The sequence below is a fragment of the Nesoenas mayeri genome (assembly GCF_963082525.1).
Source record: "Nesoenas mayeri genome assembly, chromosome: 8".
Classification (NCBI taxonomy): Eukaryota; Metazoa; Chordata; class Aves; order Columbiformes; family Columbidae; genus Nesoenas; species Nesoenas mayeri.
The window spans coordinates 16,716,991-16,734,442 of NC_137554.1; the positions used below are offsets into that span (position 1 = coordinate 16,716,991).

The 17,452-nt window shown below is 38.4% G+C and overlaps 1 protein-coding gene across 2 annotated transcripts in view; it reads right to left on the minus strand.

Moving 5' to 3' along the window:
- NR5A2 (nuclear receptor subfamily 5 group A member 2) overlaps positions 1 to 17,452 on the minus strand; it is a gene marked incomplete at both ends in the record, with an annotated part of 90,674 nt that overhangs the window by 14,667 nt on the left and 58,555 nt on the right. For both annotated transcript variants that reach the window (XM_080348894.1, XM_080348893.1), the window contains one exon: positions 9,547 to 9,694. In XM_080348894.1, the coding sequence (XP_080205020.1) occupies positions 9,547 to 9,694 (148 nt within the window). The remainder of the gene's footprint in view (positions 1 to 9,546; positions 9,695 to 17,452) is intronic.

Below are 17,452 nucleotides of genomic sequence, written 5' to 3' on the forward strand. Positions count from 1 at the left end.
TTCTCTTTCCTTCCTGGCCTTTTCCCTCTGTTTTCTTGACTCCTTTCCCATCTCAAGCCCCTGGTTTCTCTCTCTTCCTCTGATCCACGTCACTGCTGTCCCTAGTTTTCATCAACCACTCCAGGCTCTTGTTCTGCCCAGGTATCCTCCCTGCCACTCTTCTCCCATCACTGTTGCAGATCCTTTCTTTCCCTTAGCCTCCTGTTTAATTCTCCTGCTACTTTTCATTGTTTCTTTATGGGATTTCACCTCTCTATTTTACTCCCTCAGAGACAGCCATTGCTTCATTCCTTTTGTGCCCAATCTTGCACAAACAGCAAAGGGATAAGAGAAAGGGGGGAATTTGGCGAACTCTACAGTGTGTCTCAAATAAATGGCCAACAGTCACCTATATGTAAACTTTCAGGTAAGACCCTCTGCAATTTTTGTTTTTAGACTAAAAACTGTTCCTCATGTATTTTAGTTATGCATTCTGGTATTGAGAGTATTTAATAAGTTGCCCGTTACAACTGCAAAGTGAATTTAACTATTATATTCCTCTAGTGTGTTCTTCATTCAGCTTGCAGTTGCCAGACAAGCAAACAACATACACCAGTAATGATCAGGTTGGATCAAATTAATGCCTTAAATAATGCCATTGTACTCAGCAGTTACGTGAGAGATGAATTTGCAATTTTCATTGCATTTTATGAAATAAAATCAGGGCAAATCAATAGTAATTATTAAATTTCCTCTATAGTTTAGTTTATTCAGTAAACTCAATCAGCCATGAAGCAGGTGGCTCTCTCTGGAACTCCTGCAGGAAGTTCATAATTCACACCTCTTACATGCAGGACTGAGATGCATTATTAAAGACTTATTTATTAAAAATACTGGTTTAATTCTTAACTATACCCTATAACCCCAGCATTTGTATTGTATTCCTTTTATGTTATGTGTTTTTTTCACAAAAATAATTGATGGGAAATTTCATTGAGATACTTGTAAGATAGACACTGTCCTAGATTCTTTGATACTGCCTGCCTGATGTGTGGCACCTGCATGGAAAGCTGGACTAAAACATGTCAGCTCACTGAAAAAGTGTTTTCAGGAGCCAATGGTTGTTTATCAGTCGTCACTCAATACATCACCATTTAGCATCTAGAAGAAATGTCATGACTGATTTTTAATTGTTTGGCTTTGCTATGGACTTTGACAGATCAAGTGAAGGGAATATGTCTTTGCTTTTGTTTCTCTATAAAGAAATTAGAAAAAACAGAGAAATGAAAGAACAGGGCAAAAGAAAATTCACTTTGTCATGCATGTGCTAAAATGAGCTTCTAAATATAGTCTCTCAAAAGATTTTTCAAATTTTTTGCCAAGTTTTAGACCCTTATATGAAAATTCAGCAAGGAACTACTTTCATGTTGAGTCATTTATAAAGGAAAGGATCCAATTCTCGCAAAATCTCTTCAAGATACTTTGAGCAGATTCCTTTTCACAATGGCCTTTCATATGGTATCTGAAGATGTTTTAAACAGTGTTGTTATGATTTGGTTTTACCTTACATAGTATCTTTAATAGTCTGGATTTCACCACTGCATAGAAAGACAGATAGCTATTGTTTTCTTTAACCAGATAGGGTAGTTGAGATATCATTTAAGAGACTTCAAAGCTCCATAGTCAGGTAATGGAGTCAGAAGCAGAATTAGAGACAAGACGGTTGATTTCTCTGTTGGGCAATGCTGGCTCCATGAAAGGAGAATGTCCCTCATGAGACAATTCTGAAATGAGGTTTTGTCTGTATTCGTTTGCTTTACTTTCCCAGAGGATTAACGTAGAAAAGTGGAAAAGCTCTTCTAGTGGCAGAGTGGGGTCATCTGGCTGCTTTGCTTGAGGCCCAGAGAAGTTACATGCTCCAGGAGCAGACTGGCTATTTGACTGTTCTCCTGGCCCTCATCATCTCTAATATGAGATTTAGCCATAGTTTACAAGGCAATGTAGGACTGTATAAGATTTCTGACAACCACTCACATTACAAGTTATCAATTTCAAACTTGGGAAATGGAGGAAAGTTCGTAAAAAGTGTGAAATTAGGAGACTCATACTAAATTCAAACTTCTTGCCTATTAAATTTACTTTCACTGATTTGAGGAAAAGAAATGACCCATGTAATCACCACTGTTACCTCCTTCTGCCTTCTGCCCAATGCATGCCATAGATCTCTGTCCGGCAGTTGATCAAGTCTATAACTTCTAACTTTATAACAATAATTTAAAGAAGTGGTCATCTTGATTTCAGATTTCAAGAAACAGAGCCTCTGTTATACCCAGAGATGAGGTCTTCTAAAAGACAGTGATCTTCGCCTTTAAATTTGTCTATTTCTAATGTAATCTCAAACTAATAATAGATAGCTAATCCTGCAAAGTTATTCTCATTGACTTCATGGAATGTGCACAGGAGCCATTGTTTACTAGATTAAACTTGTAACAAGTACCGTGTCGCTTCATCATCTCAATCACCACCGCATTTCTTCCTTCTGCCTTGGCAAATGGTGCTGCCAAGACACCCTTCTGAGCTCATTGCTTCTCTGTCTTTTTGCATCTTCCCTTTTCCCTGCTACATCAGACAGAAATGGTGTTCACTTTCAAGGTCTTGTAGCTGTTACTTCCTTACCTGTCATCAGTCATTCAGTGTCACAAGGTCATCTCCTGCTTCTGACTTGCCCACAAGGCCATCTCTATTTCCCACTTGCCACCTTTCCGGACCAAATACTTTTTTGCTCTGAAATATGCCAGAGTTCTCCTCTTAAAACGCCAGAGCTCTTTATCCAGCTTCTTCATATTCCCTTCCAAAACTTTTTGCTGTGAAATTTGAGACAAACCTGGGCTTGTAGGTGTGCTGCAATTGTGCCTGTCACCCAATGCATTGTCTGCCAGTCAACACCTGTTCATCAGCTGGTATGTAGATTGTATACTGTAAAGCAGCTCTTTAAAATATCACCTGCCATTAATGATTCCTACTCATAAAATTAACAATTGTTACTATTAATAAGTTTGACATAGTGAAGGTATCGTCCTAGCCAGATGTCTCATTTCTACATTCATTGGTTTCATTTCCAGCCTATCTGCAGATGAGACGTTAATTACAAAAAGTCTATTTGAAATACTGTTAGTACAGCAAAAAATAATCAAGAATCAAAGAGGGCAAATATTTTATCAGAAATTAGTATGTGGGAAAACATACTTAAATAAATCTTGGTTTTATCTATTAGTCAACTGTCAACTAATAATAAATTATACTCAGTCCCTCCCTTGTTATAAATACATATTGATTAGTTTTAAACTCCGAACTTCAGAATGAGTTATATCTAGTCATTGCTAAACTGCTCTTTTCTCTAAGAAAAAAAATCCCCAACACCTATTACACTGCATTTAATTAAGACAAGCATCAGCTTTATGTACCGTTATTTGCTTCTGCCAAATCTCTATGGTATAAATATCGAGCAGTCACATCTCCTGAATACTAATCGATCCTTCCTGAATTCCAAATGATTACTTGAAGTTTAGGAAATGTTTCTTTGCCAGTATTATCCTCCAGTGCTTTACTGTATTAGACATTAGGGTTGAGATATGAGCCTGGATTTGACAAGTGGGCAGTAAGTATTTTTCTAAATTCAAAAGCCTGAAAGCCCTGGCTGAATACTAATCGTACAGAACCCCTCACCTGCTCACTTACTGGTGTTCACCAGGTGCGATCTTATGAGTACACTTGGGTAACGGAATGGATGAATATAAGAAAACAGCAAATTATATTCATTAAAATCACCTCATAATAACAGCCCAGTTATACATGTGTATTATAAATAACATATTTGTAAAAAACAGGTGTAAAAGTAGTTGTGAGTAAGATGACTGTGTTAAACCCTAAGTACCGTTTGTTACTGCAAGTAAGAACTGAACACATTTGTGATGACAAGTCCATCCCTGGATAAGTGCTCCATTATTGGCTTGCCAAGGAAAACTGTCGTTTTGATACTTTTGGCTTCAAATTCACAGCACCTACTTCAGATCCTAGGACTGAAGGTGCTTTGTGAAAACAAAGTAGTGTTATCTGTAAGCTGCTTTGTATCCTGCCAAAGAACAACCAGGCTCATTTTGCAAGAAGGAGAACTGCAAATGGCTCACAGCTCCCTGCTGAGAGTGTGAGAATGGCCGTGCTAGCACTCTGGATCATCTAGGCCACTGTCCCATCTTTGACAGTGACCAGGAGCAGGTGCCCTAGGGAACAATGTAAGAACAAGAAAAGCACAGAGGGATAGCTCCCAGGAGCAGTTATTGAGGCCCCGCAGCTGGAGGTTTGCAACAGCCAGAAGAAGTGGGGTGGGGTTTGTGTTTTATAGCTTTCAATGGATTTTTCTTCAGTTAAGTTCTCCAGGTGACTTTGGTAACCATAAAAACTTTCAGTATCCTCTACATCTTGGAGCAAGGAGTGCCTGAACTGGATAATAAGCTGCGTTGAAGAATGAACTCTTGCATTTTTAGCCAGTCACCTGTTAGGTTAGTTAATTTAGTTCTGATATTAAAATACTGGAATGATGAGAGAAAGAAACTTTTTGGCTAATTTTTTTCTAAGTTCTCACGTTTCATGGACTGTGCTTTGGAGAACTAACACAGCCTTACTAAACAGAGAGTGTAAAATGCAGATCAAATGTTTATAGTTTCTATAGGACCCTCTTGTCTCATGTGAAGTGAGATATGAGATCAATAGTGGCTCGGCAATTATTTGTTCATTGATAAAGCCTTCATTTCTTAAATGAAGTACATTTCTCTGTGTCCTGACAATGATAAGGCAGCAGTACTAGTCAGCGGCTGCCTAGTCTAGCGTTTAGCTCCTCAGGCAGACAAGTGCCTGGCCACGGGTCAAATGATGTCTAACTTTCTTCCTATTGGCATTTCACTTTACAAACTGCTCTGATGGGAGGTTTGACAAATCATTCTTGCTGAGTTCGGATAATAAAAACTAGCAGGACAAATGGGAAATTTTGGTAAAGAAAAAACAATGGCTGATTTTAGGTTAAGTGACCAGTGTGCAAAGCTTCCGGATGGTAAAATGAAGAGATCTGTTGTGTCAGAGATGATATAAAGTATTCCTTGTAAGGTATTCATTTGGTTCTTCAAATATCATTTATATTTAGTCAGTTAGAAAATTTAATTACTGAAAAATTTATCTGAAATTTATTCTGTGATAGGAAGCAAAGAAACACCGAGGCAAATTTTGGGTCCAGTAAAAAGAGTGAAATTTTCCTTGGCTTTAGTGAGGCCAAGATTGCATCCCAGTGGAGCATGCCGATCTATTTCAGCCCTAGAATTAAACAGCATATGTGGGGGCAGGTTTTTTTTTTTTTTAAATTTCTGATTTATGACAAAGAAAGAGAGGAGTTCCCAAACTAATGTCAAATTTAGTAAAGAAAATTCAAAGAGGTTTGATGCATTTGCATTTTCTGTCTGTAGTGTGTCTTGATTCAAGCCAGTAATTATTAAAGACAAAGAAATGATTTATATTTATTTTTGGACCTATTTTTTGATAATGTGTACTGTGGACTATACTATTTATATGCTATACAAGAATTAGGTATATTGTTACTGGGATTATGGTAAAGAAATTGCATTGTCCTCATTTTGGCCAACTTGGAGAAAGCCAGATATGTTTATTCTCATTTAGTGGTAAATAGTTACACAACTATGTGATCAGCATCTTTCTCTCATGTGCTCTTTCCATGTTTCAGACATGAGTTCATAAAGGTAAGACCTGCAGAAATAGTGTTAAAAGTAGGTTTAACACTCAAGTCTGTCAAAGATTTCTTTTGTCTTTCCTAGTTTTGCAACACATGCCTGGCCACTAACTTTCTGTCAACTGTGGGATTACAGTTGCTGAATTGTCATCGCTCTGTCTTGGTTCTTTTTGCTTGAAAGAAACCTATCGAATGCAAGTAAGTAGTCAAAAAAATCCAGGTTTGTGTATCTGTTGAGCTACTGATGATTTTTTTTTTTTTAAATCTGCCAGGTATAATGGGCTCATTCCTCTCCAGAGACTGGCAGTGACTGGACTGATGGATGGTCATGAGGAACCACTGAGGGCAGACAGACAGACACTGAAGTATAAAGATCCATGGACATGAAAAGAGACCTTTCTGTGCAGAGAGGTAAGAACTATCTGATTGTAGAGACATTTGCTTTTTATAACTGATGGAGGGAATTTGGAAGTTATGTAACTCTACATATATTAATACTATACAGAACTAAATTAAAGAGATGTCAGATTTAAGAACTTAGTTACCAAACTACTCTGGCTTATTGAATAACTGCTGAGTCAGCTGTAGCATTCCGTACTTGGCAGTGCTGGCCAGATGGAGCAGATCCCACACTGGAGAGCTGAGCTGCGCTCCTGGGCCCCGGGCTGTCGCTCACTGTGGGGCGACTGGCAGTACGAGTGCAGGAAGAGCTGTGTGCTGCTAGCCACAAAGGTACAATAAATATGCATCTGTCTAAGCTTCAGCAGCATCTTCTTTAATGCTACCATTGATCAAAAGCATTTTCCAGTATAAACCCTTTGGAACCTTTGACAAGTAGGTAACGAACAATTACCTCTCTCATTTAAAATCTAGCAAACAAAACTGATGTGATTTAATTGTGTTTTGAAAAATTATTTTAAGTGCTTTTGTTTTTAAACACTATTTTACTGTAAGTTTACCAAGATAACTTCTGAAATGTTAGGAAAACAGGCAGAGACTAAGTTCTTTGCCCTGAAGGACATTGTTGTCTTGTGAAGAGCCAGACAATACAGTACAGCCATGAATAACAAACAGCTTTACAAGGCGGCCTCATATCTGTATGGTTATAAAAAACAAACAGCTTCTTCTGAATAAATTAATTCTGTGGATTATTGACTTTGTGTTGCCATTGAGAGGCTTTATATTAGACATTTGTTTTTCAACCAAGCACTATGCTAAAGAACACTAGCATTAGGTTTTATTGGCTTGGTTAACACCATGGTGTGAACATCCTTAGAAATATAAAAAGGCTGGTGTGTCTTGAAGCACTTTATATTCCATTAAACATTACAGAGCCAGATTTTCAACAAGAGCCAGCTGAGTTTTTTGAAATATTTTTTTGATTAAGTTATATGATTTTGGCATAAAAGACCAGTTTTCTGTCGAGATGCCTCAGGGATGTAGGTATGTATCAAGTGCACCTAGATACTTAGGTACAATAATTTCTCCCACTTATTTAGGTAGAATTTGATGCTTAGATGGTTATGACAGCCCTGCGAAATGCCTACCAGTGTTGTTAGGCACTTCAGTGTCTTCAAAAACCTGACTCACTTTTACGATATGCTGAGGTGTCTAACTTCAGCTAGACAATTCATTTATACTTTTGGGCACAAACTTGAGTATTTAACTGGAAAGGATATGTTTTTCACTTTAGTTTTGTCATCATTCTCATTAAATATTTGCTTCAGTCCTGTGGGTCAGGTGGTAGTGTCTTTACATTTTATACTTTGTAGAATAATATCTAGATTTGATGATTAGTAAATTGAATTATGCAGTCTGCTAAATAATGAACTAATTGGTTTCAAAGGTGTGGAACCTTTCTTAGCTACATCATTTTTATATGCAACTGGTATGACTGCAAGGCTCCTATTAGCAACAGAACAAGCTCTTTTTATAGGAACATAAATGAGAGAAAAAGTGGGTAACTTGGCTCAGTATGAGCTTGCAAGGAATTCCTGCCCAACCGCTTCAGAGGCTGAGCACACTGCCTGGCAGAATTAAAAAGCTAAAGGTTCCTAATGATTCCTAAATCAATGCCAAGTACAAGAAGTCAGTGAAAGCAATCAGACAAAAAGGCTACCTCAACGTGAGAATTTTACAAATGCACTTCACTTTTTCAGCCAATTTAAAATATCATTGAACTGAGAGGAATTCTCCAAATATTTTATCAGAGGAAAGCCACAGGCTCTTTAAACATTTCTGTGCCACTGTCTAATGACTGAAAAACCTACTTATTAGGAATTAGAAAGCTGAATTCTTGTTATTCATCAGGTTAATTCATAAAAGATAATTCCTGCAGCAGATGGCTTGCTCTTCCTTCTCTGAATCTAAGACATGGAAAGCAACAAAGCCCTGAATACAAAATGTTGTATAGTGTTACTAGGGAAATCATCATCATCTCTTCCTAGGATTCAGGATGTACGTACTTCATAAGAGTAGATTCTGTTAGCATCATTGACACTTTTTTTTTTCTACATATTATGTGTTCTATGCCTCTGAAGTATTGATCTTGCGTGCTCCCTGTATTTAAAGAGAGCTTCACCTAAAATTTTCCAAAGCAGGTTTAAATTCTATAAACATCACATGGAAGGACATATTTAAGACAGTAATTGATGCTTTACAGTGTAACCAAAACTGTTCCTTTCAGTCCAATTGCAATTGTGTTAGAATAATTTACTTGTAGAATTTTATTCCTTTACAGAAGATTTTTTTTAACTTGAAAATTAAAGAAAAACATTACTAAATGTCACCAGTGCTGAAATTTCTTTCATTGTTGTGCTTGGCACAACTGTTCACTCTTTTTGTAGACAAAATACCGTTTGAGTAAAACAGGAGTTTTGGCTATGGAGGTATGGCTGGATCTGACCTTTATTTGTGTTTTTAAGTCTCTCCTTTCAACTGTCTGCCAATAAATAAAAATTCACTTGACTGAAGTTTATTTAGACTGGATTTATTAAGTCAACAAAGTGCAAATCTGAAAAATCTGTACCTATGAAGTCAATAGGAATCCATCTCCCTAAGCCTTTTTTTTTATTCCTGGCACCAGTGATTTTTCTTGACTGATTCATTGGAGGGCACAGGTTTAACTTATTTGTCTTGTGTAAGTGTCTTTCCCATTCTGTGTCCTATTCAGAAGCACAAAACAATCTTGCCTTTAAAGGTTATTTCCTAGCCAGATCTGTCATAAAGCTATTGTCATTAATTTGCACTTTAAGAGTTCCTTTCAGTTTTTAAAAACTATGAGATATATTCCTGATTCATGGGTTACAATGTAACAGCCATCATATGCAAAATAGATTGTTTATACTTACCACAAATGCCTTTGAAAAACAGAGATATTTCAACCATATCCCCACTCCCTCTGCTTCACATAAATTTATTCCATATCATCGAAAACATGGCAATCTGTATTTTCCACTGCTCTTTAGGATTTCTAATAGAATTTTACCCTTGTTTTGAAATATTCAGAAATCACATACAGAAACAGACCAAGCTTGTAATACTCTGTTAAATTCCAGAGATTTTAGGAGTAATTTCCATAGAAATCCATTATATATAATTTTCCTGGAAGTGATATTTAAAAAATAATTCTCAGATTACTGTGAACCTCATTAAATATATTTCAAAACTATGTTTTTCAGGAAAAAAAAGCAAAATACTTTCATTGTTTTTAGGAAAAAAAAAACAAACCAACAACACCATTAAGAAAGATATGAAGAATAGAGTGTACATACCTAAACTAAACAGCACTAGGAATTTGAGACATACGAATTCTCGTAGATCAAACTGCAGGGAACGAAGCTTTGCTACTAGTTCTTGTGCATGGCTCATAAGGTTGTTGAGGGTGGCTCCAGCTTGGGATGCTATTATGGAATAATCCACCTGTAAAAGAGAATTGTATTTCTGTCTGGTTGTCACGCCTGCACAACCACTTCAGGATGTTTCAAGCAATCACATACAACCGGGATACTCCTAGATAAAAGAATCACTCTCAATTTAATGATGTTATGAAGTAAAAATGATTTTATATATAAACCTATTTTAGCACAACAGTATATATTGAAAATATGATTAAACCGTATATCTCAATGGTCTGTCACATCAGTGTGAGTGCTGGTTTGTCTGTATTACCTTTTTTATAAGCTTTATATATGAGAACTGCTTATGACGCTTATGACACTGGTAGCTGTGTCCCATATCAGTTTGTTTTATTCACTTGATGTCTCTTGTTCTTGTAATTGTCTGATCCTGTGAAGAAAAACTGATGAAGTGAGCTATGCGCCTACACTGGCTGTATTATTCCAGAGGGACATAACTGTATTCATGGAAAACAGTCCGGTGTCCATAACTTGGCCAGAAACCTCTATTCAAGCCCGGCAATGTCGGTGTATTCCCACAGGAAACAGAGGTATTGTGTGGGTGGTTTCTGTTCTCCTTAGCTACACAAAATCCTGGTATTTGTTGGAGCTGGTTCCAGTTGGCTTGTTCTGGCGAGTCCTCCCCTGCGAGGGAAGGAGGAGCAGGCAGGTGTGTGACACCGGCCAGCTGCACATGCGGTGTCCCCAGCAGCAGCCGCACTTTCTGTCAGGCACAGAAAAAATCAGGAGTGCTTTGGGGGTCTGCTGCCCTAGTCGTGCTGCCTGCTTGTTCTCGGGGGAGGCTGTCCCGTCTTTCCAAGGCGAAACTTGTATATAGAGATCCAACAGAAAGCTGGGATGAATACACCTTGTTAAAAAAAGGCAATATTCACAAGCAAAGTATACCTAATGTTATATGCAACCCTGAGAGGTCCTTGAATGTCAGGCAGCCTTCCCACTGCTTGCAGGCTGAAACTCTTCTGACTAATGCCAGTGCCACTATGGGGATGTTTCCATGCAGGTGGTTGTACCAACTTCTGCCCCTCTGGATATGTGCACTAGTGACTTTTGCATGCTTTGTCATGGGATGGTGACCCTGCATCCTGTGGGAACACCATGATGGAAGGTGAGGCACAGGGGCTGGCATTGGGGTGAGCTGGCTCCAAACCAGGCTGGGGGTGTGAGCCCGGGCAGCTGCAGCGCAGCAACAGCATTGTGGAGTGAGGTGGAACTGGGGTGATCTGAGCAACTGCTTCAGCTGAAATGCCTTCAGCTCAGCCGTGTTTTCCTCCTGTTAGATATCCCCTACAAGCACCACCATCCCATGGAAATGGCCAGACACGTTGCTTGCCCCTGTGATGAACCGCTCCTGGGCAGCTGGCTGGGACCTCAATGGCTTATTGACACATTTTCAAAATGCCTTTTCTTGCCTGGCTGCTCTAATATTACGAACACCTTTCTCTTCTAGGACCCTCCGTAACAACAGGGAAATTAGCGACCACACTTTGTGTAAGCATGATGAAGTGAAGTCTGGCTCAGAACTAAACTAAGCACAAGAGTAAGTGCACACTTTGGGTTAATGATGTGTTTAAAGCTGTTGGTGCTCTGAACCCATCCTTAAGGTCTCCCATAATGAAGTAGTTAATAAAGAACGGCCACGTATCATCAGCGGAAACAGACCAATACTGCAAAATTTTGTTTTTCCAGTACTGATCCTTTAAAATCTGGTTTTTTTTAGTAACTGTTAAGGAACATGTATTTTGAAATATGTTTTTTGATTTTAAAACTATTGAATTGGTTTTGCTCAAGTGTAAACAGCAGTAAAGAAAAAAAAAATAGGAAAGATTTTATACCTGACAAAATTTCAGCTGGGAAAGATAGACAGACAATTGAAAGGAACTAAAAATAACTTCTCCTCATGATGACCTTAATATAAACAATAGGTTACTGACTTTTAATAAAGCATTTTATTCACATGTACTCTGAGTGCTCTTGAGACGTTGATTTAAAGCAACTGTACAAGAAAAATGAAGTTACACTTTTTGTATGGATGTTAAGAATAACACTGCTCCAACTCCATAAAGCATTTAAAGTTGTGCTTATGTTTCAATTAAGTTAATGGATTATGCTTAAGTGTCCTTTGAAGTAGGTTTTATTGCTCTCTCTTACATCTGTGAATACTGAAGTAGTGATATTAAATTGCTTACTCAGGGCCAAATAAATCTCTGACAAACCAGGATCCAGTCTTTGGAAATCCCATCTAAACCACTTTTCACAAACTAGTTTCTAGTTCATCGGTTTATTTCTCTCAATATATATACGTATTTCTTTATGTGTAAGTATAGATACTTACATAAACAATGAGAAAAAATGGTAATATACCTCAAATACATTTTGCTTGAAGAGCAGTTTAATATAGTGACATGATTCCACTACTTCATATTGAGAAACTGGTCACATAAAACCACCAACTTTCACAACTTAATTTCCCTTTTCTAATTGTTAAGGGGAGGAAAAAAGCTCAAAATCCCTTCCTGAGGTTCCAGTTTGTGAGGAAAATGTTATTCGTTTCATAATAAGAAGTTAAGATATCTGGATGTCAAGAATATCAGTGGCCTTAGTGCAGCGATTATGCCATAATGGAAAAACCCAGTAGGTGCCTGGATCTCCCACCATCCCTCTACTGGAGAGCTCTTGGGCAACCTGCTACGCTTTCAGGTGCATTTAATATTTGCAGCACCAGCAAATTTGTCTGGGAGGCAAGTCCTCATCTGCCACTCACCAAAAGCAGGCTGTATTAAATTTTTATATTTATTGACATTTCATTACCATAATTGACTGCAGTTGGTTCTCTAGTAGAAGGCACAGGGCTGCCTTCTAAGCAGGAGAATTGGTCCCTTGAGTAGGATTTGCAATTAAAAACAACGCAGAATGGATCTTTTTTTTATTGTGTAAATATGATGAGTTGAATTTTCAGCTTTAACTAGAGAATACTGGGTGTGCAGAAGGCTTTTTTCAAGAGTGAGCAAAATTATGAGTCAGTGGAAAGACGACCCCCAAAGGTGTCAATCAGTTTATACAAAATCAACTGTGCATGAAAAAGCCTCTGTTAATGTCTGTCCTGAAAAAGTGGCCACGTTAAAGAGTATGCTGTCCTGCTTGCTTGGTTCCGTGTGCAGAAATTGATACTGAAAGGTGTATTAATTCTTTTACCTTCTAATTCGTTATTAAAAATGCTTTTGAAAGACAAAGATTGGAACAGCCGGAACCTTAAGCAAAATGCCTGATTGCATATGGAAGCCTTAGCATTTACTCTATATTGTACTGTTAATTTCATTTGGTAAAATAAAACCCACAACTGAAATAAATTATTCTTGCTTCCAGATTAATAATATTACATTTCACAATTGATTTTGATGTCGAAGGTGGAAGGTTGACTGGCATTTTCAAAAACAGCAGCTTTGGTGATGCTTCAATGTTACCTAATTCAGAAGTAAAATGGTTGGTATAATGTTACAGCTGCACAGACGAATAGATATGTGAATTCCTCATGTACTGGTACACAGTGTTATCTTGCATAATGAATACGGTAACAATGAAGAAGTAATGGTAGAAGCTGAGCTGGGTTAGCTTGGTGCCAAAGTAATGCAGATAGAACAACATTGAATAGTTTACACTACTGCCTGTTCTTGCCATTCTTAACCTGGCTTGTTTAAGGTTAGTACGGACATCGCTATGTATGTTACACTGCAGGCAGTGCCTAAATATAAAGTTAGATACTTGAAATCTCTGCTGCCACCTAACTTTGTGCTTAGAGTCCTCACAGCTCCATCTTCCACCAGCCCTTTGGGTGCCAAACTGCCTCTGGGCATGGCTGGGACTACCCAAGTCATAACAGTGCTAAGTAACTGTGTCCAGCTCATGCTACAGCTCTTCTCAGATATAGGGACTATGTGGCTTTCATCTACCTAATACAGCAAAAATACCAAAGGTGGGATTTGGTAGCAGGCCAGTGGCTGGAGCAACTAACAAATGGGAAATCTGGGGTAAAATCTTCGGTCCAAAGAGTGCACGAAATAAATAAGGCTATGGCCTGGCAATTGAGGCGTCATCCTGAAGTGAGAAATATCAAGTTTCTTTGGGTAAATCTGGCACATCTTGTGGATATCTTCTGATCATGAGTACTGGGCAGAAGGAGGGTGGACCTTAGCTTGGTTTGGAGAGAACAGATTTGCTTAGTGCTTAACTCTACGAACGAACTTCCAGCTGGGAATCCCAACTAGAAAAAAATGACGTAAGTCCCTTGGACAGGGAGCATTTGTGTCATACCTCTCTCCTCAGTGTTTCTCAAGGCTGCTTCTTAGAGCAGCACCCAGCTGGCTGCTGGCCGCCTCTGCTCCCTGTGTTGCAGGGGCAAGGGCTGGGCGGCTGCAGCTGCAGGCTCTGCGAGAGGGCAGGGCAGTACAGGGGCACTACCAGCAAAGGAAAAGAGATCAAAAACTTGATAGTATTTGTAAGAGAGTCATAACTTAAATGGGACTGCAGAAAGACATGGCAATACTGAGTAGTTTTTCTAAATCCTTCTCTTGATATGGCTGAAAGTTACTTAAAAGTCAAAATCCCTTCATTCAGTATCAGTGAAAGCAGGTTAGGCCAATGCTGAATGTTTATGAAAATTCTACCTTAAAACAATACATAATAGTAAACTACTTGGAGTTCAGCAGCATTTAGATATTCAGCTATCAAATAATCTCTTATCTGATGGAGAGGTAAGAGAAGTGACTAATTCTGCAGGTTTTTTCAAAGGTTTCATTTAACAGTGAGATATTGTTCAAGACAGAACAGCAGACAAACCTTTTTTACAACGTTAAACTACACCCTGGGCTAAATAAATGCTGAGGCTGTAGGCCAGAAATGCAGGGAGCACTTGTACTTTTTTGTTTGGCAAATGTTTTAGCATGGTAATGAATGATTCTTGAGTCCAAATCTCTGGTTTCACTGAGCTCAAATGGAAACTTCGGGTGGAGTCAGATGGTGGCCTCTGGTATTGACCCTCTTTTCCCACAAAACAGAGTCTAGCATTTGATGGTGGAATCAGGTTCCTTCCTTCTTCTAAAATTAAATTGAATTTGATTTCTAGGATATGACAATGGAGTCACCTGATGTGTGGAAATGCTGTATGAAACTGTACCATCCACCTTCAGTGCTTCAGCAAGCTTGCAACCGTCTCCAGAACACTGGATTAGAGCCATTTTACTTGTTGATGACTCTTACCAAGTACCAACCACCACTGAATGACATTCCTTTCAGCCAGGACAGGAGCTGTGCAAATTAGGAATGAAGCCCCTGTTGTGGCTGTATACAGTATCTGTATAATGAGCAAATATTCTAGTAAATTTGATCACTATGTGTTTGGGGCACAAGGGTGAAGGAGGCAGTGGGTGCCTGTGTGCAGCAAAGGGTCTATCCCGCTGCTCCTGCCCTGCTCTGTGCAGCCCTGGTAGCACCCTGCCTGCTACTGAGGGAACACTGCTCCCCCACCGCTCCCTCCTCCCTTCCAAACTGCACCAAAAGGCCAGAGAGTGGCCCATGACAGTCTGCCCTGGGTTCTGAAGTCCTGAGCCTGTGAGCTGGCTCTGGTGTGTGGCTGTGTGGGTGGATGAGCCTCTCTCAGAAGGGTGCATTCAGCATAGCATATAGCAAGCAAGTTAATTTACTGTCACAACCATAATTACTCTTCCACTGCTTCCTGAAATATATATGTCAGTGGGAACTACAGTGGTTATTAAACTCATTTTGAGCTTTTAATATAATTAATACTTTCATTAAAAACATTTAAAGAAGTATTGGTGTTATGTTTCTAAGCAAGTGAACATGGAAAAACACTTTGAAGAGGCACCTAAGAACAAAATTGAGGAGGAGTCAGCATGGACAAAACCAGCAGATATGCTTATATCAGGTTTGGATGTATTAATTAAAATTTTGATGACTTATACAGCATAAGATACATGTCATTTTAACATGATAAACAATAATAAAAGATAATTCATTAAGTTGCCAGTGGACCTTTCCCCTAGGATGATGTTATTGTGCTTGCTAATTAGCTAACATATGCAAATAGTAACACTCCAAAGTACTGCATTTACTTTGTCTAACTTAGTTTCAGTAAAAATATTACATCAAGACTGGAAAAATCCTATACCCTCTAGATGATCATATATAGATTCATTTATAGTAGATATATTTATGTTAGAAAACACATAATAATTAAAATATTATTGTTTCATGCAGGTGGCTATTTTAATCAGTATCATTAAATTTTCCCCTCTAGTAATTGTGGCTATTGGGTTCTTCAAATTATTAGTATGATGATATTAAAGTAATGTACAGAACACAGCTAACCTAGACCACAGTAGAATCCATTTCTTTACCAAAGCGTTGCAAGGCACTTTGTGTTTATTACATAGAGATGAAATTATATGGAATCACTGCTGAGTTAGAATATCCATAAACCTCACTAGAAGACAGACCGTCACTGGAAATTTTTGTAACTGTTTAGGTAACCTCACAAGGGCTGTGCCAATTCGCGCTGTTTCTTCAGGAGCTTTTAACCATGTGACTCACTTCCCCTTATTACTCTCATCTTAAACAAATTTCTGCTCTATTTTAAACCCTTTCCTATCAGTGGAAGACTTGATACGCTTGCTTCGAATCTCATCAGTTTTTCCTTGAGTTGGGTCTCTGAACAACTTGTGTCTCATGTTGGGCAAACTTAAAATCAAATATGGGACTTCACATGATTTATATGGAGAAAATAGTTCACTAGTATGGAACTTGTATGGAGGACTAGCAGCCTTGAAAAAATGCTGCCAGACTCCAGGCAAATAGTTTTTGTTATCTTTATGGGAGCAACGTGTACAAAACACAAAAGAAACATGTTTCCTGTGAACACAACAGGGTTAACATGAGGGAAATGGAACCATTCTGGTGTGCGAGGATTCGTGTTGAATGCTCTCTTCATGACTTTTTACTGGAACCGGAATTTTAGACTTAAAACCATAGTGCTGCGATAGGATCAGTTTGCTCACAGGTGTGGCCATAGCTACTTGGAAGGCTAAAAATATTTCATCACTATTTGGACAAACCTGAATTGGGCACTTCATGATTATAGCTGAATTTTGAAGAGTTTTACTGAGAACATCTAGTTCAGCCCCAAAAAGCAGCTAGCATAATATCTTCATAAGGCATGAGGCACTTTTAACAACTAGCACAACCTTGTTTTCTTTTCCTTTAGGCAGAAACCACTAGAGTGAGGAACTGTACAAGCCTGGATACAAGAGAACAAGTACTACACTGAACAGCGAGGTAATCATTGCTTGACCTCATTTGTATCCACCTTGAATCAAATCCTATGTTTGTTTGCCTATGTCAGGTCTTCTAGATTTGCCCCCAAATGCCAATATGCCTCTTTTCTGCCAGCTATGACTATGAAGTCTGACTGACTGCAATCACAAATCTAACTGGGGGAAAAAGATACAGATAGATATATAAATATAAAAATTACTGATTTCCAAGAATGTAAGAAGTAGTAACTTTCTATTAGATATCCATTAGTTTTCTAAACCTATGACTAGTATATGTATTTTTAGTCATTTCTTAGAATGAATAAAAAAGCCTGTTTCCTTATCTACTGTTTTTGCCAGCTACTTTGTCTTGTTGTTCAGAGACACTCCTTCCTCCAGCACTCTTGTAACTTTTTGTGCAACAGAGATACTTCTGCAAG